Genomic DNA, 26,545 nt, shown 5'->3' with positions numbered 1-26,545 from the left:
ACCAACAGGAACAGGAAGTGATGTGGAGAGGAGGTTGATCTAACCAGGGCAATTCCTTTGGCCGGGTCAGACGAGGAAAGAGAAGGTAGGAAGGACAGGCGTGGAAATGAGAAGAGATAGAAAACACTCGGCAAGTAGTGGCAGTATCCTGTTTGGGTGTGTGTGTGTATAACTTTCCTATTTATAGAATATTCCAGTAGTGTCTCACCGTGTTGACTGTGGTGTTCAGTAGTAACTTAAAGTATCACGCATTAGAAGAAAAAAAGTGTATTTAAACTTATATGATATAAGATCTATATCTACACAATATTTCTATTTTATCCGGCTCGATTTTATCATTACGAACACACTTCTCTGCCCCGACAGAAATCAGAAGATGCCTATGTGACCTTGACTGTGAGTAAGGCCGTGGCAGCAGTGTGTGCATGTTAACACTAGCCTCCTCATTGTTATTTTCACTCCAGGGCCTCCACGGAGGCCAGCTGGGGTGCAGCGTCTCCCTTCTCTCAGTCTTCCTTGAGAATGTGAGCAGGCGTGTGGCATTGAGAGTCAGCAGCCCATTCCTGCTCTCATAGCACAAAGACAAGCATGTGGCACTTGACAGCGATGCCCGATGAGGGACGCACGCCACCACAAGCCGCAGCAGCCCTGCCTTTTAAGATGCAGCTGAGGGGTCCCTGCCCTGAAAGGTGACACCTCAGCCTGCGCCACCGAGGCTCCTTGCGTCTTTTCTCTCCCCCCACTTGCGGACTCCTGTCTGTCCTCGGCTGCTAATTTCCGTCACACTTTCTCTCCTGAGCAGTGGGGGCAAGCCTGTGTTGTATGTTATTAATACTATTGTTAACTGCACACTCAAGGCTGGCCTCCCAGACTCAACTCATCATATTACAGGTATATTGTGCACAACAGAGAAATGGCCAATCCAGCTTTATATAATACCATCTATAAATATCAGAGGGAATGACTTGGCCAATTATGGTTAGATGCAAGCTGCCTTGATGGCATCAGACTTTAAGGATTTCTTCTTGGGCTAAAAGCAGGAGGTGTGTTTTGACTGGGTTTTTTTCTGAGATTTAAGATTAAGGGAGCGATTATTTCTGTAGAAGCGGTGTGTCTTATATGTGTGAGAGACAATTGTGGGATTGAATACTGATTTCAATGATTTGGTCCACAGAAACTGCGGTTCACTTTGCCAAACAGTTCAGATTCTGATAAAACTCTGGCTCAGTGACTGTTGTAAGGTTTGATGTGACACAGCACCCTCTAGAGGTGAGTGTCTGGGAATCGTTTTGGACCTTTATTTTACCACCGCCAACAGTGACATTTTAAAAAAGACTTCATTTGTATTCCCACCTGCAACCTTAAGACTGAGCGTTATATTTACATATCTAAAATACAGGTATTTACTGGAGCTCCAGATAATAAATCCTAAATGACTACAATACAAAGCACACTCAGCTGGAGCTGAAATGCATCGTTCTGAATATGGCAGTTGTTTTTTTTTTTTATTTGAACATTTCATAATAACATGTCACCATTTGTGTTCCTTTTATTGCATTTATCAGTGGTGCAATCAACAAGAACTAAGATGGAATTGATTTTGTTTGGAGGCGACAGTTTAATTTCTTGATGGTGCTAAATTCTCTCTCTGACTTCTCAGAAGAATACACGCTGCTTAGTGTCCTCCTGCTTCAGTTGTTTTTTCTTTTTGCTGTCTCCATTTCAGTTCTTTTCTCATTATTTCATCCCCATTTATTCATCCATATTTATATCTTTTACTACGGTCATTTTACATGTGGAGATATAGGTTCCATATATATCACAGCCAACTCTTACACAAGGTGTGAGAGTTGTTTTGTTTTGTTCTTTTTAGAATGAACAGTGGGGCAGATGTAGGATGAATACATGATATTAACTATGTTATCACTTGAGAGCTATTCCTTGAGGTTTCTTCCATGTAAGTATGTAGCTTGGTAGAAGCTGGTTGGAATCGTTTGATATATACAAGCCCTAATTTGTTCGAACTCATGTGATAATGTTACAAATGATAATTGTTACAAATCATTGCCATCCCGATGGCTTTGGTTCAGAGAAACCAGTGTTATCCATGTGCACAGATCATGGACAGAGCATGTCAAGCAGATTGGTACTAGGCCATAAGAGCCCTGAAAGTCCAGCGGGTAAATGTCCTACTTATACTATTTTATGTCCAGATTTAGATTATCCCAAAACTTTAAAAGAACTCTCAGCCCAGAAACGGTTGTATGTAGTGAACAGTGCTGTTCATTGGTGGAGGCATCAGTGGGTGAGAAGGAAACCTTTTTTCGCCCCATGTGGCCACCTGGTGGGTTGATCTGGCCATGGCCAAAAGAATAAATTCAGGCAATTAAATGGGGGAAAATGAACTCAACACATACAGTATATGTCATAACTGTTATAATAATGGGTGCTTCAATTTAAATAAACTGTTAACCTTTTTTAAATTCACTTATGATAAATAGCAGCTACTATGCTCAGATGACGGCTTGAAAATTGTTTTCTATTTTTTTCATTCTTACTTTATCGATGGTGAAATGTTCTGGTTTCTTTCTTGTGACAAATGTACTTGTTGTAAGTCGCTTTGGACAAAAGCATCCGCTAAATACCCTAAATGTAAATGTAATGTAAGGATGTGCCAGGGATAACAGTGTCAAAGCTAGTGTGCATTGGAACCAATTCTAATGAGGATTCGGAAAGTTCACATAAAAAGTGAATGTAACATTCTTACATTGATTATGACAGTAGTCAATGTCCCTCCACCAAACAAAGCATACAACTTAAAATGGCTTTTTGCTATTAAACATGCACTATGTGGTTTTTGGAAAGAAATTTGAACCTGCCTAAACGAGCTCTTTTCATTTTCAACAAACTGATCTCAAAGGACAGCACAATGTCATACTGTTTTTGCCACCTGTCTAGCCTCGGGATGAATAGCCTAAACAATTTTGACTTTTACAATTGTAAATATTGAAATTTTGAGTTTGAATTTCTTCTCCAATGCTACATAGTGGCCCTTTAAGTTTAAATGTGGATATGGGAGTAGATTTTCAGGGTCAGAGGTCATCCTTAATGGCAGCAAAAAGAAATTGACACTGGCTATGTATATGATGTTGGATTTGGAGCACCCACACTTCAAAGATTACTTTGAACCAGAACCAGAATCAGGAACAGATTTATCGCCAAGAAGGATTTTACACTAACGAGGAATTTGTCCTGCTGAATAAGGTGCATGCATTGAAGACAATAAACAAACAGTGACTATATACAATATAAACAAACAAACAGAGACAAAAAGTGTGGGTTGGCTGATAAATGAAGATGGAAGAGCTGTACAGGAATGTGCAAAACAGAGAAAATATAAAAGATATAAAAAATAAAAGATGTACAAATTCTGCATTATTGTGATGCAGAGATTCAAGGGCAGTGGTGGGAATATTATTATCAGTGAACGCTCGTGGACAGAACTGTTGTTTTTTCTGTTTTTTTTTTTACGTCATCTTGCCAAATTAAATGTATACACAATGTTACATCTAGGGTTCGCAACTGTTGTGCTCTTTCCAGTGGAGCAACAAGTCAGTGCAGTAACGACCTCCTACCTGCAGCGGCGCTGTTCCACATCATCGGAGCTCTTTATCTCAACTGATTCCGCACGCGGAAGGAAACCCGCCATTGAAGCAACCTCACAACGTGAGCGTTTCGTTAAAGTGCATTCTTGAAAAGGTGCAAATTTTTCTTCTAATACCTACCGCTGGTATTTTGTTGGAGCCATGGCGTACAGAGGACAAGGACAGAAGGTCCAGAAGGTTATGGTGCAGCCCATTGTATCCTTTTTAAGGCAACGAACGATAGACGCGGGTTTATCGCTTGCTACATAATTTAGCAGCTAGGCTAACCTTTTCTGGTTAGCTAGCTAGTCATTCATTCTAACGAGCGTGTACGAGTTCAAACAGAGCGGTTGTGTTAAAACGACTTCTTACAAGCAGGGTACTGGCTACTGATTTCAAATGTTTGTACAAACATTTCTGGCACAATGAATCGCGTTCAGGTGACTGGTGGGTAGACCGTGGGTATACGGCTGCTACGTTACTTGCGTGCAACGCGCTAAATTGCGTAAAGTTACAACAAGTCTGGTATTCTTTGTTATGGCTGCCTTTAGCATTACGTTACATACAGCATTACATGGACATGCTGCTTTGATAGAAGTGTCCAAAGTAAAATAAGATTGGAGAATGCCTGTGTTATGTAATTAGAATTTTACATTGATATGTTCAGCGTAACGTTGATTTTACAAACGCTTATTTCCTGTGTCACAATGTCTGAACTTCCATTAGCCAACATGATCAGTTAATTACCTATTAATGTTCAGTAACCCTTTATGGGATATTTAGCTTGTATCGGTGTGTATGTGTTTGCCTGCCTTTGAACACTAAATTTCCTTGACTCCATGTATCAGAACCTAATTTTCAGGTATCTACAGAATGTAAGTATTAATTTAAATCTGTTACTACTCACTACATTTTCTTGATTTATTTTGTGTGCTGTATGAATAAGGTGGAATAATCCCATGTCTTTGCTTTCCCAGCGCTCACGGATCCAGGTCTGGTTGTATGAACAGGTGAACATGCGGATAGAGGGCTGCATCATTGTAAGTTTATTGTCTTGGTTTCGTTGAACTGCAATAGGAAATGAGTAGAAGTTGTATTAATAACACTATGTTTGATTTACATTTGGCAAATTAACACTAAATGGCTATCATTGAATAAGTGCAGTAAGTAGACTGAATGGTCTGGAGTAGAATTCCACAGTAAAGCTGTTAAATGTGAGAAACTGGTTGCACCTACAAAAGCGGGTCATTTATTTTCTTTCTACTCATTGAGATGCTGAAACACAAGGAAATTTCTTATGGTTTGACTTGAGTCATAACATTTTAGTCATTAATACTGCATTCTGATTAAATCACTATTTTATGCTCTACGAGTTTTCAGACCCCATAAATGGGGATCAGTGATAAGTAATATTGTAATACCTGACCAATTAATCAGTTGGCAGATATTATCTTCTAAATTTATAAGAGCTCTGTTTTCCCTGTCCATGTGGAAACACCAGCCCGGTATTTTTGGATTCATCAGCAGGAATGCCTTGTGCTTTATTAATGCATATCCTTTCAAACAGTATCAGGCATGTGATTGTTCCAGAAATCCGGATTTTTCGCCATCAAAATGTGACCCTCGTGAATCATGCAAATCCGCTTTTTTTTGTTTTACAATAGGTTTTAACAGACCAGGTGTTTATTTGGGACAGGTGTTTAATTCCCTTCTCGCTAAAATCCGGGATGAAAATGTCACAAACTTCTCCAGCTTCTCGGTGAAATCTCTGGCATCCTTCTGGGCAATAGTTGTCTTCTGCAAGTGAAGTTGGTGCGGCGGAGGAAACGATTCAGCCAACCAGCACACGTAGCAAACTCCTCATCTCTGCTGTCACTTACGGTGGCGTACATTTGTTTCTCCGTCGCCCTGATCATTTTGCGGGACACTCTCTCGCCGCGTGCCCGTTTGCTGATAACTCATTCCCGCATGTTTATCTGAAGCTCCTCGCCTTCTTCCTCCCACCAGCAGGCAGCCTGGCCCTGTTGCTGTCCTCCTCAGACAGACGCTGATGCTCTGTTTTATTTTTTCGCCAATCTATCCCTCTCTTGGGGTCGACAGAGAAACATCTAGCGGCTGCTTCTCCCGAGTTTTCCTCTGCATATTTTAAGACAGAAAGTTTGCTGCACTGGCGTCATGGCGATCATCAGTGTGATGACTGACAGAAAGCAAGCACGATACGTGAAAAAGGCAAAGAAAAAAGTTGTGCGGTGTCAGTGGTCGCGTCTTCCTTGATGTTTTTAAAAAAAAAAAAAATTAGACTCTGCATTAATTTGGAATTTGGAACTGGCGGTTATTTACCAAAATATACACCTGCACCCGGCGTTTAAAGGGGACCACATGATGTGTTTTATAATGTGTTTGTGTTTACAGCTGCTAATGTATGTAACGCTGTTACTGTGATGACACATGACAGTTAAATATTGAATCTGTCTATAATAACCACATCCTGACATGTAACTGATTTTTGATAAGTACTAATAATAGCAATCATGACAAAAAATTAGCAAAGACTGCAGATCACGATAAGAAGCTGCAACTGGCAGTGAGCAGCTCTCTTTTCTGTTAGCAGTGAAGTGATGTACTCCATGACAGAACATTATAAAATATGATAATGTATAAAATAACATTTAATGGTAAAAAAAGTACAGTTGCAGTAGACTTCTATTATAAATATGCAGCATATATATAGTTTATTATTATTATCATTTTTATTACGACTACTATTTTTCGGCATATTCTTGACTTTGAATGGGAGCTGCTGTAAAGCATTTCTGTTTGTGATTCATAGCAGTCAGTTGTCCAAATTTTAAGTTAAATTAAATGAACGTCACATTTACTTGTCAGGGTGTAGTTATTATAGACACAGATTCAATATCTAAGTGTCATTTATCATCACAATAACAGCGTTACATACCGCCCCCCCACTACGGGTCTGTATAATTTCCTGCTTTTTTATCTTTGTCCAATTACATCCCTTAGTATAGAGGTTTGCTAAGGAATTGCAGTTATAGTTGGGGTTTTATAGCATTTTATCCATTCTGAATCCACAAATCAACAAACAAAATTGATGTGTTAAATCTGCTCATTCAGTATGAATTCAGTCAAATCCCTCCGATTTAATGGTCAGCTTTTGAAGCAATTGAGGATATAAATTAAAACACCTCAAGAGATGCACCTGAAATCTGTACGAAGAGTGGACATAAACAGGTTTGAGTGGCAGCATAATTAATGTTCACAACTTTTACCTACAACTTAAGTTTATTGTGTTGAATTTCCTATAGAATAAATACATTTGAAACTGCTGTGCTTTGGCTGTATTGCAGCAGTCCTCTCTGTTAGTTGTTACCACTCTGTGTCCACAGCATTATCCAATGTCATGCGTAATAGTCAGTCAGCACAAACCAGAATTTGCTAAGTAACTGGTAGCCAAAGTTATCAAGTAAATCTAGTGGAGTGAAAATATTAAGCAGTAAACTAAAAAAACTGAAGCGAAGTACCTCAACATTCTATGGAAGTACAGTACTTGAGTAAATTGAAGTTGGAAAATGGTGTCCTGATGCTTTTCAACGTTTAGATTCTACTAGCTCAGAATGGTATTGCCCTGTTGAAGGCCTCAGTGGCTGAAACAGAGGCATGTTCTACGATTAATGAATCAATGGATATTAAAGATTTTCAACTCATCACCATCTTGAGAGCCTCAGACTTCAGTGTTGATTAAGTGTCTCTGGCACAATGAAATGGCAGTAGCCTTTTTACTTTTGCCCACCATGTTTTTCACAAGCAACTTTCTTAAAATACTGGAGTTTATTGTTCAGAACTATGGACCTTATATGTTAAATATTTATACAATACAAATCTATGGAGGTTTAACTGGAAGAGATGTTACTTACTAAATTAACAACAACTGGCAACTAGAGATGTACTGATCAGGATTTTTGAGGCCGATGACCGAAAGCTGTATCTGCCGATCCCGATATTGCCGATCACAGCATCAAATCCATAAATTCTTCTATATTGTTGTCTTGTATAACTTTCATATATTTAATTAATGATTCTTCTTACACAACATTGACATTTGTATTATTAAGTATAAAAATTGGGAGATGATTGCAACTTGGACTCAGCTTACATAGAGTAACTGTGGCTTACTAGCTTAAGTTTTCTTGTGGCAATAATTATGTGTACGACAACAACACACAACATGTGCAGTGCACCGACACAGACAACAGTAAACATTTCACTCTCTTAGAGTCGATACAAGTTATAAACTATAAACCTTAGTTTTCCTGTGGAAAAAGGAATTAAATGATCAAGGCATATGAATTCCATTACCTTTTTTATTTAGTTCTTTCTTTTTCTTGCTGTCGTTTATATGTCTCTGTTACAGTCAGCTGAGTTAGTGGTGTCTGGGTTGCTGCACACTCCTTTTCTTTCTCTGCCGTAGCAGCAGCCAACTTTGAAAACTCAGTATACTCCTCGATGTGAGAAACTTTCAAATGTCTTATCAGGTTCCTGTTGAAATTCTTTTGTAGCATTCCTCCTCGAGGTATCTCCTTTGCACACACCTTGCAAACTGCAAATTTGTTGTCCTTTTCGGACACATTGTAAAACTCCCATACCGGCGACGCCATTTTCAGTGTTGATTTTTTTTTTCTCTCCCCCTCCCTCCTCGCCTGCCCGCCTTTCGATGTAGAGACTACCACGCCCCTTTAGGAGACCTGGGTCTGAGAAGTGGGAATGCATGCAGTCAATGCACTGTCTCTATTGAAACGTCATCTGATCGGCCTGCTTTGATCTATTTTGAGAACTTGAGGCATTATCGGCCTATTGCGATCGGTTGCCGATCGATCTGTGCATCTCTAGTGGCGACGGCTAAATGTCACTAAATGCAAGAAGAGGGAGCAGCATCATGTTGATAAATAAGAACTGAATTGACACAATGCCTAGTGAATTACATGGCATGGTGTATGGCATTGTTCCTGTGGGTGTGTGTGGAGAATGATTTGACTCACACACGTTCACATGCGTCAACGTGCGCATGCAACCAGACTGGCAACCAAAACAAAGCACAGAGAAGCTCGGAGTACAACACACACCGAATGTGTTTGTGTGAAGTCATTCTGTTTCAGGACACCATTACTCCACTATATCTTTATACAGAAGATTGGTGTTTGCTGCTATTTTAAGGCTCAAAATAAAGTATTTACCCTTTCAGTTGCACCTACAAGACAGTCAACGTGAGGGTCATCACAGAAACGTGCAGTCTGTGTGTGTGTATGGTTGTGCGAGGTTGTGAATGAAACTTGCCCACATACAGCTGTTTCCTCTCTGTCTTAGGGTTTTGATGAGTACATGAACCTGGTACTAGATGATGCTGAGGAGGTCCACATGAAGACCAAGAACAGAAAGCCGCTGGGTAAGAGCATGATGCATTAGAACACCTGTTTGTTGGAGCCTTATCTCTGTTTAGCTTTGCTTGGCAGTGATTTGTACATATGCATGTCAGCACACTTGACACTTTCACACAGACATTTACTGACCTATGGTGCTGCACAAAACATTTGCAAAGCAGACACATCACACCTGAGCAGCTGGGCTAATGGAGAGAAACCACACATGTTACTGATCCTACATGTGTCCTCTGTACCCAACATGCTGGGTACTCGGTCCTTTGTCCAAAAGTGAACTGACACTTTGTATCTCTTTCCATCTATCATCCTTCTATTCTGATCCACCTCCACTTGGGTTTCTTCCTCTTTCTTTCTCTGTCTCCCAGGGAGGATCATGTTGAAAGGAGACAACATAACCTTGCTGCAGAGTGTGTCCAACTAGGACAATGAAGACACCTACACATTTTACCTTTCCTAGAAAGACACATGTGCTCTCTTTTTGTTTTTGCTAGTGGTGTTGAGTATGTTTGTGTTTCTGTAACATGAATATTGTTTCTTTCTATCACATGATTTCGTTTTGAGAATAAAGTTTCTTTTCTTACAAGTTGTCTGTATTTGAACTTATTCAGCTAAATGTTTCTAACTAGTTGTTAGCATGTGTATATGGGTCATTGGGCTGAAGTGCCATCTAGTGGCAGACAACACTATTGCAATGCACGTATGTAGGTCAAACATGCAGCTCCTATAATATAGTATACAGAAGCTGTAACCCAAATTACATTTATTTGAAAGTTAAATACATTGAACCTGCTTGTGTATTTTATCCTGAAATCATTTCCTATAATGTTAAACGTAGTGTTGTATAACAGAAGGGGCATTTTACTTATCAGCACAATGTAATGCAAGTAAAGAGTTTAAAAAGATAATTGCATGAAACCTGACATCAGCTGAAATACAACAAAATGTGGATCACAGTTGAAGCACATATCCATATTGTTCACTCTCTGTACAGACTACCATGTAATGTACTGCAATTACTCACTTTGCCACAACTGAGACATTTTTTATAGATACTTTTAGATTAATTATACATTTTTAGAGTTTATATTTCATAAAAGTGGGCGGGACACGTTTGTGACTATGTTTAAATCAAAATGGTGTAGTGTTTGTATTGCTGTATTGCTTACATTTCGGAAGTTTAAATTCAGTTTTACATACAGAGTACAATAAATCATCTGTTCTGTAATGTTGAAACCACAGACTAGCTTGTCTGTTTGGTTTTTGGCATTCGTTTGAGAGAAGTAGCCTGGTTGTAGTTGAATTGATTAACGTTATTACGTAGTTGTTCACTACGCACGCAACGTGTCCCTGTTCAGTTGACTGGGAAGCCCCTAGCGCGGAGCTGCCAACGCCCGGCGTAAAGACACAAACGGAGGATACGGTACGGAAAAAAATCTTTTTATTTTTTATTTTGGGGATATAAATGGAGTTGGTAAGGGTTTTAATGTTATCGGCATCATTTGTAATGTACGCATGTGGTACATGGAATGTTATTTTCAAAGTAGGTATCTTCCGCAGCAATAGCATCCACTAAGGTTAGCTCAGCCAGTTAGCTAGCTAACTAGCAAGGGGAGGGGAGTAGTTAGCAAAGCAAGCAGACAGGCAGTCTGTAACATTAGACCGGCTTGTAAATGAACCTCTTGGGGTCGTGTAGTAACGATATTTCTCATCAAACGTATTGTTAATTTCAGTGTGCGAAGAATCTGATGTCTTTTCAAGCCAAGCCAGTTGATAGCCAAATGCGTAACTTAACTAGTTACTAGCTAGCTGTTAGCTGGTTGACGAGCTGAATAAAGAGGCGTAACAAACGTCTAGTATTGTTATTATAATGTAAGAAGGATCTCCGATTGCAGTTAAACGGTGAAATGTTAGGGTGCGAGGACAGAGGTTCAAATTGCTAGGTTGGGGTATGAGAAGGACAGCGCAATTGGTACATTGGTCGTTAGTTTAAACAGCCGGCAGGAAATTAGGCCAGATTGAGGCCGGGGATGTGGCCGAAATAACCAAGCAGTCAAGCTAACAGTAACGTTAGCTTTAAGTGGAAGCTATCTCTCAGGTATGATCTTGAAATGTATTTGTTATGTAGGTCGGCTGTTCTTACTTACACAGTCTCGTAGTAACAATTTCGCTTATTGCTCGTGGCTGCATATTTAGACATGCCATAAATTGTAAGTGCATTCGTGTAATATAAAGTCACTGTTGGGACAGTTCGTCCTAGATTTTGTGTCGATGTCAAAAGAAAATGCTTGTGATTGAGCTTTTTGACTTGAGGTCTGCCTGTGTGAAGTATCAAACGACCAGATGTCCAAGTGTTTCTCCTCATCATGTTTGTGCTTGACACATCAGTGGGACTTTGCTCCAACCTTTAAAGATATTTTGCTAAATCCGATGTAATTCCAGTCGTGCAGCTGTGTGGATGCAGTGATGTTTGATTCTGTGGTTGGTTAATGTTTTCAAGAGAAGTGCTCACTTGCTTGATGTGGTGACAAAAGTCTTTAAAAGTCTTTGTAGATATAGTGCCTATCATAGTTATTTTCAAAATGAGGTGCTTTATGTTTTGAGGAAATACCACATTTTTACCAGCTTTCACTACCAATCTTTAAGCTGGCCTGCCCTCAGAATGCTTGCTGGCCTACAAACACAAATGCGTGGATTAAGTCTGGCAGCATTATTGCAGCGGCAGCCACCCTCTGTTGCCCATGGCCATCAGCTTACTGCCATGTTAAGCCTAGAGTTTGTCAATATTTCACAATTCTTACCATATGAAGAAGTATTTAGATTGTTTACAGTCACATTTGGTTCCATGAAAAACTTCTTGGCCCTGCGGGGCATTATGCTACTTAAGTACGTACACTGTTGTGTGGATGTGATAGTGATCACCATGCAGTGAAATTAACTGTCCGTGTACTGTCTAAAGTGCTGAAAGGATTCCTTCTGACAAAGGCAGTGTTTTTCCTTCCTCAACATTTGGTTTTGTTGGTGCCCAAGGCATAGCTTTCCTTCAATTTGTGTGTTGTAAAAGCACTCAAATGCTCAACCCAGTAATGGACTGTCTAAAGTAGTGATCAAAACAATAATTAATGTGACTGCTTTAATGGAAGACATTTTGGGAAAACTCTGAATTATGAGAACAAATTAAAAGCATGTTTATAACACTTATGAAGTGTACTCTATATTTGGAACACCAGGTTATTAGACCATCTACTGTTTAGATGACACATATTTAACTTGCAAACAAGAATGCCATTAATTCAAAGGTGAAATAGAGCTGTGGCTTTCAATTAGTATTTTAAGCAACTATAAAAGTCTATTGATTGTATAAATAAAATCTTATGCCATCACAAGGCACCAGACACATGTTTAAGAAGTCCTGTTAACAGACACAACTAGTCCAGTTTTGATTTTCATTTCATAACAATATGCAACAGGAAAATGAAGATGAAGGTTTCTGTTGTATCACTGTTGTTGTATTATGTAAGTGTGGCTCATTTACATGCCCCCTTTAGACACTACTTCTCTCTGTAGATCAGAACGGGGGAACACCACTGATTTTTCTTAATCATTATAATCTAACTTAGGATTCAACTCTATCAATTCACCTCGGGATATTTCAATTACAGGATTAGTTTTCCTTGGCATGAAAGATTCTGCAAAACTAATACAGTTCATTGTCTGGCCTGGTGAATTATTGTAAATATTAATGTTTACGTAGTTAAAATCTGCCTATGTAGACATTTATTGGATACTGTTTTGAATTTAACATCTAATGATAACATTTCTTATTGTAAAATACCTAGAAACCAATGACAGATATAGACTTATGTATGTCAGTAATGTAAAACAAGAACAAATAATGGGAGCCGTCCCATTTTAAACATCCTTTGTGCCCATTCAGGTATAGATTTTAGTGTTTACGAGGAGTACCTGTCTCCATGCTGATGTGTGTGAAGACAGAAACTTCATGCCTGTAAGTGACACCAAAATGACGGAAAGCCAAAAGGAAACTCAACCAGTATCTGGAGGGTGTTTGAACCCTGACATCTGATCATAGTAATTGGCATATATTGGAAAAACGATCCAAAGATTCTATGAATCCAGGGGTAGAATTATTAAAATTAATATTGTTTTTATTTATTTTTTAAATCCAGCTCAACTTTAAAAGTACGGGGAATTTAAAATGTCATTGTTACATTCCTTGCCAAACCCAATTCATCACCCAAAATGTTAACTTCCATTGATGGTAGTAACTCACATGATGCATTCTGTGTAATTGCTTACTTCACCTGCCTTTGGGAAGTTTATTGAGAGGTCCAAATTACGCAATATCTTCTTCATTCAGGCACTGTGATGGCCTCATTATCATCACACAGCAGCAACAACATCATTCTGTCACTTTTGAACACAGTTGGTTAGGGAAGTCAGTCATATTTAGAAACAAAGCTCATTACATAATATAATGAGCGTCATTTTACCGTCTGCTGTAAACAATCCTATAAACACTGTCGTAATCTGCTGTGCAATAACTTGTTGCATTCATTGTGTCTAGTTGCATGTTCTAAACCTTCACATCTATGTTTTACCTTCGTAGCTGCACCGTTTGGTTGAGATCTCTCCTTAGTCCTAAGAAACAGCTTTCTAGTTGTGGGCTGTTGAGTCTGTGCCTCTACAAGCTTGATGTAGTACTTGGTACCATTAGTAGAAGCAGCCCTGATTCTACAGCACAACTTCTTGTGCGTGTTTTTGTGGGGAAAACTTGGTTATTATTCAGAAACTCGATGTATGGACAAAATCATGTCGGTATCAAACGTCCTACTAGCAGTATTGGAGAAATGTTTTTATAGCTATCCCTAATTCAATTACATTGAAATATGTAGGATATAAGGGCAAATCAGATCACTCAGGACAACACACACATGTTGTGACAGGATCTAAATGATAATTTTCTTCCGTGACAGTTATCTAATATCTAATTTCAGGAATATAATTTATTTTAAACATGCAGTACAAAGGCTGTCTAAAGTAATTCCAGCCTTTATTGCAAAGGGACTGCTGTGTTGATCAAATCGGTCCCATTGTATTCCATGTGTATCAGCAGAACATCAATCTGTGCTCAGTTCATGTTCCCTGTGTAACATTTGGTGCCTGCAGTTTTGTCCCTTCTGCCTCTCTCAATGACACCCCCACCCCCACACAGTGGTGCAGAGCTCTGCAGTGGCTCAGCGCATACTGTGTCCTGTGGATGAAAGACAGGGGAATACTGTGTTCCACATACTAACACAGTGTAGGGCTGTACAAGAAAATACACATCCATACATTTAATTGTGAAAATTCATATTGGAGACTCGAATTCATTGATTGAAAATTAAATATCAAGCTGAAATTAGCTAATTATCCAACAACACCGACAGTGTGGTAAAGATGGCAGAGTTCACAATCCCATTCACCAATGCACATACAAATGACTCTTCAACAAGCTAACCCAGTTCTTGCCTGAAACTACAGTCTGACATCAGAGCTGCCACACAGTCAGAAATAAAGCTTCTGATTGGCTGACAAGTTAGAAACCCACCCTCCCTTGATCGGCAGACTCAATCCAAGGAGTCGTGTGAGTTAACTTCTGGTGTTATAGTGGCCCGTATGTCAGATTTTTCTAATTGGTTCATGTCAATGTTTGGTGGTGAGAGTGTCATTTCTGGGCAATTTTGTTAGCTTTGATACAGTTTTTTGGCTGTAAATGCACTGTACATCAAGATGCACCACATTGCTACAGACATAGATTCAAGGTCAATGTTTAGTGTTTCACTCAACATGCCACAGTAGAAAAAGCACAGGTATGAACATTACAATTAATTATGGTTTTGGCTGCAACTAATAATTATTCTTAATCATGAATTTATCTGCAGATCAGAAAGTCAGAAATAGTAAAAAAAAAAAAAAAAAAAAAGTTAAAATTTGCCACAACCCAGGCTCACAGTTTAGGATTATTTCTTTCATCCGACCAACAGTCCAAGTCCCAAAGATATTCAGTTTGGCCGTAAAAAACAGCAAATCTGAAGTTGAGAAGTTATAGAATAGGGCTATTTTCCATTGAGTAATTGGTACAAAAAAAGCTTTCCTAGCTTCTTTTAATCTAATGAATACATAAATAAACAACTCTGTAAAAATTCATATTAAAAAAACAGCAAAAAAAATACTTCTCACTGCTGTGTGAGCCTTATGCTACTGAGTTAGCTGCTGAAGGACAGTCTGTCACTGATGCAGTGACCATATCCTGACCGCCCTGCAATTCATTTCTATTTATCAATAAATTGTAAGCGATGTTGACTACTCATTAAAGCTGTAGCTTCAGATCTTTTATATAGATCCTGTTCACAGATGCATGTGGTTCTAATGTGGCTTATTTCCCTGTCATTGACACTGTGGTGATGTTAACTGCTGGAGAGAGTAAAGAGCATGTTGTGTGTTGCTACTGCAGAGTTCATGGATGTTACACCAGAGAATGTGCTGTCAGATCCTAAAGTTGCAGATATGTTATGTGACTCATTTTCTCCAGTACACAGTTCCTACAACTGCTGTAAACGTAGTTGAAAGAGTATGTATGAGTTCGCCAAGCGCCAAATGTGGGCATAATTTCCTCTTGGCAAATAAATCTCGTTAGACTCTCTGCCAAACTGACAATTTGTACTGAAAGTCATCTAATAAAACTCTCTGCTGAGCATCTCTGCTGTGTTTTGGTGTAGGGTCATGCGCAAGGAGTGCACGGCCAGCGTACGCAGAGTGAGTCGGGTACGTAGGTAGTCAGGCAAGTGGGCTAAATGGATGGGCCCTTTAAGAGGACTGTAATAGTCGCATACACTAGAGGTTTTTTTTCTTCAGTTTTTGTCAGAGCATTTGATTGACTGATGGCGGTCAAGAGATTTTCTATGAATACTGTATAACAAAAAATGTTTCTAAAATAAGTTACCAATCCTAGCTTTAATCGTTTGAGCTCTAGTTGAATTTGATGCCAAGGCTTCAGTTTCAGAGGAGTTTTTCCCAGATTCCACTTAAAGAGAAATCACATGTTTTAATAGAATTGTTACTTCTCCAAGTGCCATAACTGTTCTAAAACCAAAACCACAAAGTCTAGAGATGTGGTTCTGCCTTCTGTGAATGGTTTGTTAGACTAGTGTGAGTGCTCCATACTGGTACACTGTCTTGGCCCTGGCACGATTGGACATTGTGTGCTTCGGCACTGTACAGCTCATGAGCACCAGTACGGTTACAATGTCTGTACAAGAGGTAATCATGCTGGCCTGCACTCACATTGCTCTGGCCGCAGCCGGGCCTGAGCACAGTTACTTTTTTGTGTCGTTTGTGGTCATAGACAGCCCCTTGCATTCTTGATTGACTTCTTGATTGTACAAGGCGGTAGAATACGCATTATTATACTTCGTTTCCACATTGCACACCTCTGCTTGTGCTTGTGCATGAGCAAGGCCTCCTGTCTGAAAGTGTACGCAGTTGAGAAGACTCTCAAAACAATCTGTTTTGTTATCTTTCTTTTGTTATGACCCCAAATTGGGCCACCTTCTTTATTAATTTGCATTAAAGGGATGTTTATTACAGCTTCATTATGACTCTTTTCAAGTAATTAGAAATAACAAATTGTTTTTGGTCCTATTCTGTTATCTTACTGAACTTAAAATATTCCAACTCTGCAGCATTAAACTTGACTGCCATTGGACAGGACTGTCACAATATGTTTTGAGCTCTTTGAAAATCCTATTTTTTGTCAATTTTAAACCCTGTTAAATACCAGTTGAGGATCGTATGATCTCTCACTCCATGATACCTCTATGGTATCATACCAGTTATGTAGTCATCCTCCTATCTGGTGTTTTTTCCTTTGCTTCCTCATTTGTGTCAATCCTAACATTTTAAATTCTAGGGCTGGGTATTGTTAAGAACCTCACGATTCGATTCAATTTCGATTCTTTAGGTCGCAATTCGATTCAATATCGATTCGATTCAATATTGTCTTAAATGCTTCGATATCAATTCAGTAATAAGTAGTAATAAACAAATAATTCATTAGAGTACCTGTTGATAATTTTTTAATTAAAAAAAAGTCATCTTAAATTATAAATCTTTCCTCTAGGAAGTTCTAGTTCGAATTGAAATGTAAACAAATGTACTCGATGTGTTTAGTTATAAAACAGTGCAACCATAGTTAAGCTGAGAAAGTGCCATTGTTTCTGGTACTGCATGGTACATTTTTGTCTGACATAAACATAGACATGACCGCTGTCCCTCCGCCCTCCAGCTAGACACGAGGGGGTAAACGTTGACACTAACCCCAATTCAAAACCCTCAATTCAGAGGATTTTATGAATCGATATTGAATTGGGAAAAAATATATTGCAATGCATTGATGAATCGATATTTTTACCCACCCCTATTAAATTCCCTCCTAGAACAGCCACAAAATGTGCTCTGCCTTTGTGAGAAGCACATTTATACTATCTCATTTGTTCCCCAAATTGGTGTCCAGCTGTGGGTCTGTAAAATCCCTTAATCCCTTAAATTAGAAACCCCCATTTGAACATCTGGACACTTCCAATGACCCCGGGGTTGATTAAGAGTTATTAATTGATGTCTGGACAGAGTTATCTCACCTATGTCAAGTAGATGATTACATTTTTAGGTACGGCCAGGGTCACGTCAATTTCCGGATTCAGGGCAGGCTCCAAGTTACAGTTACAGTTTTTGAAAATGGCTTTACCAACAGGTTATCATTGACAAGTAATGACAAAAACATCTAGTGTCGAGCTTTTTAAGGTCTCCCCCAGGGAATTGGTTTGTCAGATTCGAGGCTGTGACTGGTAATGTCTAGTGGACCATAGCAAGAGGCACATATTTATATGCAATCAAATGTTTTGTGTTACTTGTTTGTTTTTTATTTGGATGTCATTGACTTATGACGTTTCTTTTCTGTTTGTTTGTCTGTTCCAGATCTTGAATGAGTAGCGAAGACTGTAAAACACAGCTATGCAGACCATCAAGTGTGTTGTAGTCGGGGACGGCGCTGTGGGTAAAACCTGCCTGCTCATCTCGTACACCACGAACAAGTTTCCCTCTGAATATGTACCTACGGTAAGTGTGTGGACACTGGCTAGTTATAGATAGAACTTCCATCTATATAGTCTGTCTGTTCGTCACCACATGCTCACAGTCAACTAATTAATCCCCAACCAACCTAATATGTCCTGCCCTTGTAACTATGTTTGTAATTGTGATGAAGTAACTTCAGAGTTACAATTCACGTATTTAGTTTAATTCTGAACAGTTCAGAAAAGGATGTTAAGTTTCAGATGTGACTAGTTTTGGTTTCATACACCCTATGAACCAAATTATTCCAGTCATGCAAGCCTAAATACACTGTGATGTCATGTCTAATGCCATTGTGCATTCTGAAGCCTTTGCAGCGTGTTGGCCTTTAGGTTACCATACTACTTTTACCTAGCATCACTGATAAATGTGAACATAATCAGAAAGATAGGGTTTGGAATGGAAATGGAAATCTAGAAATCTATCCTATTTTCTCCACTCAATTAAAGGTTCCAGATTCTGATTGACAGTCAGTGTTGATCTCTAGACACATCATCAAAGTTTCTCTTTCAAAGCAGCTACCTAAATTAGTCTGGAGCTACAAGATAGAACCTGATACATGACTGTCGTCAGCTATTAATAATGACACAATAACTTTGTGCATCTAAAATCAAATTAAATGCATATTTTAATCTGCACAATATTTGTCAAACTTAAGTAGGGTAAAATGTATACAAAATGATCTTTTGTGCAATCTAACTATTGTTTCTGGTCTGTTTGTTGTAGGTGTTTGATAACTATGCTGTTACTGTAATGATTGGAGGAGAGCCCTACACTCTGGGCTTGTTTGATACAGCAGGTATGTTATATTCTTATTCTAACATATTCTTGCTCACTTATGCTCATCCAAGCTATTAAGTCATTGTCATTACATACATTTTGTACTGACAAGTGGTTCTATGAAATCATGGGAAAAAATGTGAGTTGTCTTCACATTCCATCCACAGGCTAATTGTTGTGACCATAGGATGTTGATGGCAGTTTTACTTTAGACTTATGTGTTCCTTGTTGGTGTGTTTCATTCTGCCAACTTGATGAGTGTGTATAAGTGCTGGTAACACAATGTCCAGACTGCACTTGTTAAACAAGTTTGTGTTTGCTTTCTCCAGGTCAGGAAGATTACGACAGGTTACGACCTCTGAGTTATCCTCAGACAGACGTCTTCCTCGTCTGTTTCTCTGTCGTGTCCCCCTCCTCCTTTGAAAATGTCAAAGAAAAGGCAAGTGGAGCCCTTCTTTGTATTCTTGCCACTGGGGTTTTGCCTCACTGTTGGGAAATATGGATGCTGTGTTTTGTTGTTTTTGTAATTTGTATTATCTTGATGTACTCGTACTGTATTTATTACTGTGAGACAATTCTTATTAAATCCTGTATACATTGCGATGCATGTTCGAGTAGTCATCAAATTGTCTTTCTTGTGTCATTAGTGACATTATCTTCACACTTCAGGTGTACTTGTGACGCAGTGTTTTGACATTTGCTTTACCCTGGGTTTATGCAGTGGGTTCCAGAGATCACCCACCACTGTCCAAAGACCCCCTTCCTGCTAGTTGGGACTCAGATTGACTTGCGGGATGACCCATCTACTATAGAGAAACTGGCCAAGAACAAGCAAAAGCCCATCACTCCGGAGACAGCTGAGAAGCTGGCGAGAGACCTCAAGGCGGTGAAATATGTGGAGTGCTCAGCCCTCACGCAGGTAATTTATACATATAGGAATGTAAATACAGTCACACATGATTCACATATGACACACACGATTCACACCTCAATGGCAAGAGCTGAGAAAAAGGAGGAAAAGAGGAACATGTCCATATTCCCCCTGGCCTGTGCACGCTGTGGTTGATGAGTTTTTGTTCTGCATGGTCTGTTTCATTGACTGTTCTCACTTATGATCTTATTGGTGTAGCTAATTGTAAATCATCAGATGTTTTTCAAATGGTTTAAGAACCTTGGTTCAGACAACACGCCCTTTTGCCTTTAGCTTTAAAAGTGCTGGTGAAGACAGCAGTTCAGGCTGTTGGCCTGTGCAGTGCAGAGTGGAGACATGTACGTTTCTTGTAGCCGTAGTTCCTTTTAACTGGAAAGCGAATTTGAGGCAAAATGTTTTAATGTCGCCAAAAAGGGGAAATAAGGAAAGAGTTCTGTTTCTATCAAGATTCAAGACGGAAGTAATTAACTCACAGCTGATGTCACATAAAAAAGCTACTGTTTGAGAAGTTAGGGATTCATTTCTATATTTAACAGGGGAGCTGTGGTTGTCAGAGAACCTGCTTCAATAGTGTGTCTGGCTTATTGTTTATTTTACAGTTAATAGGACTAAAAGTAAACAGCATAATTTAGTATTTCTGTTGTTCGTAACTAGTACTTCTCTTGGAATGTCTTTATAAATCAATCAGTGCTTTCATGAGCTTCGCGGCTGATCAAGTTGTGAGTACTTGTGTTGGCATCAGTGCATCCCTGTTTGGAATTTGAGGAGGGAACATGACTCAGAGTAGAACAGATGAGCTCGGCCTCACTCAGGCAGGGAACAATAGTGTTGATGGAGTTGAGGTGTAGCCCCCACCTCCCTGCTCTGCTCCTTCCTTCCTCTTCCCCCCCCCTCTCCCTGGCACAACTGTTGCATAGCTGCTGACGCCATTTCCTGTTTCCTGTCAGGCATCTCAGCAGTCGGTCCACACCTCACTCTCAGCTCACTGCTCAGCGACAGCCCTCTCTCTTTGCTGTAGAGTCACTCTCACCAATTGCCCTTCACTCTTTGTCTTTGTGCCATGCATCTCCTTCAAACAGATTTCCTCCTACACCTTCCCTCTGTATTTCACCCAGACATGTTCCTCCTTGTTCTGCCATGTTCCTCTTATTCTCCTCTCCCATCTATCTCTTTGTGTTTGCTGTGCTAATTGTGCTGTTGTTCTCTTCCCTCTCCTATCCTTGTAGCGAGGGCTGAAGAATGTATTTGACGAAGCTATCCTAGCTGCCCTAGAGCCACCTGAGACGCAGAGAAAGAGGAAATGCTGTATATTTTAAACTCTCTCTGCCACTGCGCTCATGTCTTTCTCCTCTATTTCCATTCCTCTCTGCATTATTATCATTCCTTTACCCCATGTCTATCCTCTCCTTGTTATCTTTACATGTGCTGCTTTTGAAATCTAGACCAATCTCAATTTCAGCCATCTAATTTCCTGATCCATCAGTGGGCCACCAGTCTAACTCTACTCATATTGAGAGAACTTTTACAACTAACTTTGTTTCATGGCCTGATTCACTGGCTCAAGTCCTTCCTGCACTTCAGTGACTTGTTGCCTTTTCTAACTTGTAACTGCTGATATTTGATTTGGTTGGTGTGTTAATGTACTTTATATCTTCTTTCAGGAGGGGTTTATGTGAGTTTAGTTTTACATCACAAATCTAGCACCACACCACTGTATCATTCCTAGGCTTCCTACTGTGGCCCAGTGCTCATTAATGCGGTCCCTGGCCGACAGTAGAGCGGTATCCTACAGAGGATGTAGGACGTAATTTGGGATGTAGCCATTGTTATAGTTAGTCTTTCCCCTCTGTCCTGTCGCAGTAGTTAATGTGAGGAGGGTTTAGACTAAAGTGAGGGCTGGGTGGCTTCATATGGCTCCACACTGAGATTGAACTCAACACTAAACAGATCTTCCATTTCTTATGCTAATGTATTTTTGGTACTATTGATGTCTGATTTAACAGAACTTGGAGTGTGACTATAGTAACATGTAGGGGGTTTAAAGTCATATATAGGGAGTGTTTGGCGTTTTTGACAACATAACCACTAGATACAGTGTTTGGCACCATGATGGTACTGTGCTATTGATCGGGTTTATAGCTAAGCTACACTTGATGTTTCATTAAGTTGTATGCTTATGTAAAATGCTTTCTAACTTGTTTGGCGTACCTCTCCATGTATATGATGCAAATGTGCCATCAAAGGAAAAGTTCACCCAAAATGAAAATCTAGTCATTAACTACTCACCACCATGTTGATGGAAAGTCGGTTGAAGTTTCGCAGCGGACTTGTTTTAAGAAACACAAACAACAACATCATAAAATGGTTCCATACAACTCGGCTTGCATAACGCGAATATCTTTTTTAAGCTGGTATCTTCACTGTAGCCGGAAGCTAAAAGGGTCAGCGTGCACCCCGTCTAAAGTGGGTCGATGAGCTCGACTGCATGCCAAGGAAGTTAATAATGAATTTCTGAATCAATTTAATCTACAAATGCTTCAACACTTTTTTCTACGTGGACTACAAAACTCACTCTTGTGTTGAGTTTCCGTCGACATGAGGCTGAGTAGATCATTTTCCTATTTTGGTCAACCTTTTCTTAAACTGTGGTGCATATCATGCCATCCTGGAAGTCCAGATAATAAAGAGCTATAATTGTGTGAAATGACTTGTGAAATGAATTAATAAAGGACACATGAACTTGCTCTCCGTTCTGTGGCTCCCTTATTTTCCAGTTCTTTGTCAGAGAAGAATGTAGTGGGGTTAGTTGACTGAGTTAAGCAACGCTGAGGGGCTTACTGCTTTACTGCATAGTACAGCACTGTGTCAGAGCAGCTCTGGTTACTTCACATGACCAAGCTTGTGGTGTAAGCAGCTCTGCTCAGGGGCAGAAACAAACAGAAGAAGCAAAAAGAAACACTGAGGCAGAGAATAGACCTCATTTGTGGTGCTTATTATTTTAAATATGTGTTTTCTGTGTTGAATCTGGATGTCCTCTTATAGTGAATAAGTCAGCATGTTCAATCTGAAGAGTAGGGCCAATGAAGAAAAAGCAAAATGGGCGGTGTGGAATGAAAATGCTCAGATACCATTTCTGTTTTGTGCCGTGGCGTCGGGGGTTATGCTCTGTTTTTCCTCCACTTTCTCGTTTGACTTGCCTTTGATTTCAGCACCCAGTTCAGCTGCACTTTGCACTCAAACATGCATGTGATTTATGTTGTAGACACTTGATCCCTGATCTGGCTGGCACACACACACACACACACACACGCACGCATTTATAAGAAAACAGCAAATCCTCCTGAGTTGTTTGTTTCAGATATGATTTGATCTCCTTTCGCGTAATTGTTGAATTGTTTTGTCCCCAACAGCACGCTCACATCTCCCATTTTCTTATGACACTCTACTAAATGATAGTTAATGCTGCTTTGTTACCCCCTAGCTTAATTGTGTTTTCCCTCCCGTTTTTTTATTTGACCTGTGTGTGTTTCATTGAGCCTTTTGTGTTTGTGTGTTTGTGTTCACAGAAAGGCCTAAAGAATGTGTTTGATGAGGCGATATTGGCTGCATTGGAGCCCCCAGAGCCCAAGAAGAAACGCAAATGTGTGCTGCTATGAGAGGCTCCTACCTTTACAAAGCGCACACACACAGAACACATACAATACATGCAACCATCTTAAATACATACACAAACACTTGCATTCTCACACACACACACAGACACATACCCCTTTCCCTTGCTCTGCTAAGGCTGGTTGACAGCATTGTCCTCCGCAGGGAAGACTAGAGAGAAAACAGCCGACCAAGTTTCAGATAATTGTCTGCAATAATATGAAGCTTCACCCCTAAATCTGAGTTTGGGACGAAGATCAACCTAACCTGGCCAACAGGCCGCTGAGGGGTCCGGGCAGGGTGGCACGGCCTCGGACGGGAATCCAGACACCAAGCTTAGAACTCATTCTGTCGAGCTTTTGATAGATCGATTTTGATTCAGTGTTGTGGCCTAATCCACTTTTAGATGCCCAGCCATTTAGTCGTCCTCAGCCAATGTATGGATATGTCATGGATATAAGCCCCGCCCTGCGCCAGCCCCACCCCAGCCTCTCCCAGCTGCCCGATTGGTGGCTGCTCATGCTGCTGGTCCCATCCCCTCTGTTGACGAGCACACTCATCACCCGATCCCTCCCTTCTTTCACAGCACTACCAGAAGAGATTCTGACAGTGTTGTTTTGTTTTTGTTTGCCAACACCCCTTTTCTCCTCAAACACACAAGTCTGAGATATTTATTCCATGTTCCAGGTAGACGCGCTCTTAACCACTAAGGAGACTGTGCAGGTCTGACAGGACTCTGTAATTCGGGCAGTGCAGGTGAAACTACACACAGCTCTCTCATTGAGGAAATTGAATTGGTAAATATTGCCGTCTAGTATCCCGTCCTCTTAGAGCGGACTTCCACAGTGCAGAGTCACAGTCCATTTGGAGTGTGGTAATCACTTGAAGAGCTAAAGGCATCCAGTAGTAATGGGTCTGCTAGTCGACCGCAGGAATTGGCCTTTTAGATGCAGGGAACTTAAACAGTGTTAGCAGAACAAGCGGTGTGTTCTTTATGCGTTGCCAGGGACCAAGGGAGGGTAAAGCAGGACAGTGTTTTAACATTGTCGTCACCTCACACTTCGAATGGGTACAGCAGAGACATCTGTGTCAAACTAATGATCCGTGGCTGGCACCAGCAGCCAAATCTGGAGATCTATATTTAAACAGCTGATCAGTGAACTTCCACCAGAATTCTGTGCCAGGTCAGAATTTGGTGCCTTCCTGTAGCGTGTTTTATTCAGGCTGCGTGTCTGAGGTGTGAAGGGCTGTCCACTCTGTTGTACCCATTCAAACTGTACGGTGCTGCATGTAGCTGAGCCTCGGTCTCTGTTCTAAATGATAGGTTTAACAGATGTAATTATAATGTAAGCTGGCACACAATGTTGATGTAGGCTCCAGGTGTTTTTACCAAAACTTTTTTTTTTTCTTCATTATTTCTGTTTGTGTTTTTTTTTTATTTTATATATATAAATATATGAAAAAAAAAGGTTACTTTCACTCCTTTTACATTTAGGGGTCGGAACTCATCTGAACTCTTACCTGCCAGTTTATAGCAAGAAAACCTCTGATTGGTTTAGTTGAATAAAAACCTCCAATGGCAGAGAGACTGTTTGGTTAAAATTATTTGTGATTGGTTGGTTCTTGTTTTTCTTAACTGGTGGCTTAGAGTTGGGTTGATATCCAGTCCAAGTCAGTATAATTATTATAACCTGTTGTTGTTTTGGTGCAAAACCAAATGCTTTGTCTAAAGTCTTTGTTCTTTGTATATGCATTCTTTTCAAAAATATTAAACTTATACCTTAATTGCCTTTACCACTTTTCCTTTGCCATTCTTTTTTTAAATTAACCGTACAACCTTCTTCACTACTGGACCGAATCGTTTTATAACCCTCATGAGTGGAAAAAGTTTTTTTTTTGTGTGTTTTCTTACATATATTTTTATTATATTTTGCTTTGGTAAAACCTTCATACAGGTGGGCCAAATCAAAGTGGCCTACATGTAAGGTGTACATATGTATATTGATCAGGTAATATAAGCACAGTTTGCCTCATTCAATGTCCTGATGGCACGAGGAGCGGGGCGTTGTGTGTTCAGCCAGCAGGAGGTGCCATCCACCCAAAAATCACCCCTGATGTTGCTGCCCCTCTTTGGGTTACAGTGACGCTGATAAGTATGGAAGCAACTGATGTTAGTCAGAATCTTATGTGATTGATTCTTGCTGTATGGTTGGACTTTAACATTGGGATTGTTTGCGCTCGCTGGATAAAGAGTGGACAATTGTGAGGTAAGATGAAAATCACCCAATAAGGAAATATGTATATAAATGAAACAACAACAACACAAGTGGTTATGTGTCACAGGCTTCAAAGGATGTAGAAGTACCGTGTGTGGAGGGATGACTCAAACTACAGGGTTGCATTATGGGAATTTATAGAGCGTCAATTATCCATCTCAATCATTTGGTCTGATAAGTAGTACTTTGCAAAGGTTCACTTTGGGAGTTTACCCTGAATGACTTAAAAAATTAGAAGGTTCATGTGAATCTTCTTTTATAATTTGAGTCGGGTCTATCCAGCTGACATACAAATTACAGCGATCGAGACAGATAGCTGCCCATGTCCAAGGTTTTCTGCCTGATGAAAGGCAGTTTTTCCCTCACCACTGCCGCCAAGTGCTTTCTCATGGAGGGATGTTGGATATCCGTAAATCATTTTATAAAGAGTGCGGTCCAGACTTGCTCTATATGAAAGATGTCATGAGATAACCTATGTTGTGATTTGGCTCAATACGAATAAATTCAATTTGGATAAATGCACAGAAATGGAATCGGAAACCTTTCTGGGATTACGTTTCTTTACAGGACTTTCAATGTTAAGGTGAATTTCTTGTCCAACCAGATTCCCAGGTATTTGTA

The 26,545-nt window shown here is 39.9% G+C and overlaps 2 protein-coding genes across 4 annotated transcripts; both read left to right on the top strand.

Annotated features, from left to right (window-relative positions):
• Window positions 1-3,654: 3,654 nt before the first annotated feature.
• snrpe (small nuclear ribonucleoprotein polypeptide E) lies at window positions 3,655-9,680 on the top strand. The gene is made up of 5 exons (XM_030419527.1): window positions 3,655-3,860; window positions 4,493-4,519; window positions 4,622-4,684; window positions 9,024-9,102; window positions 9,463-9,680. The coding sequence occupies exons 1-5, from the start codon at window positions 3,807-3,809 to the stop codon at window positions 9,516-9,518; spliced, it is 279 nt and encodes a 92-aa protein (XP_030275387.1). The 5' UTR covers window positions 3,655-3,806; the 3' UTR covers window positions 9,519-9,680.
• Window positions 9,681-10,404: 724 nt separating this feature from the next.
• On the top strand, window positions 10,405-25,442 carry cdc42 (cell division cycle 42). Of its 3 annotated transcripts, none has more exons than XM_030419524.1 (6): window positions 10,405-10,517; window positions 18,131-18,271; window positions 19,013-19,085; window positions 19,396-19,505; window positions 19,788-19,985; window positions 23,564-25,442. In XM_030419524.1, the coding sequence occupies exons 2-6, from the start codon at window positions 18,167-18,169 to the stop codon at window positions 23,651-23,653; spliced, it is 576 nt and encodes a 191-aa protein (XP_030275384.1). In that variant the 5' UTR covers window positions 10,405-10,517; window positions 18,131-18,166; the 3' UTR covers window positions 23,654-25,442. The 3 variants fall into 3 exon arrangements, with proteins under 3 accessions (XP_030275384.1, XP_030275385.1, XP_030275386.1); XM_030419525.1 differs by lacking the exon at window positions 23,564-25,442 and adding an exon at window positions 21,224-22,741; XM_030419526.1 differs by having other exon boundaries at window positions 10,470-10,568.
• The last annotated feature ends 1,103 nt before the right edge of the window (window positions 25,443-26,545 follow it).

Source organism: Sparus aurata, chromosome 6, assembly GCF_900880675.1.
Source record: "Sparus aurata chromosome 6, fSpaAur1.1, whole genome shotgun sequence".
Classification (NCBI taxonomy): Eukaryota; Metazoa; Chordata; class Actinopteri; order Spariformes; family Sparidae; genus Sparus; species Sparus aurata.
This window is presented reverse-complemented; position numbering and strand designations above follow the sequence as displayed.

Coding starts and splice junctions, on each gene's coding strand:
- snrpe (XM_030419527.1), top strand. CDS start 3,807: ATGGCGTACAGAGGACAAGGACAGAAGGTCCAGAAGGTTATGGTGCAG. Junction 3,861..4,492: donor AGGTTATGGTGCAGCCCATT/GTATCCTTTTTA, acceptor TCCATGTATCAG/AACCTAATTTTCAGGTATCT. Junction 4,520..4,621: donor TTTTCAGGTATCTACAGAAT/GTAAGTATTAAT, acceptor TTGCTTTCCCAG/CGCTCACGGATCCAGGTCTG.
- cdc42 (XM_030419524.1), top strand. CDS start 18,167: ATGCAGACCATCAAGTGTGTTGTAGTCGGGGACGGCGCTGTGGGTAAA. Junction 19,506..19,787: donor TTGAAAATGTCAAAGAAAAG/GCAAGTGGAGCC, acceptor GGGTTTATGCAG/TGGGTTCCAGAGATCACCCA. Junction 19,986..23,563: donor AGTGCTCAGCCCTCACGCAG/GTAATTTATACA, acceptor TTGTGTTCACAG/AAAGGCCTAAAGAATGTGTT.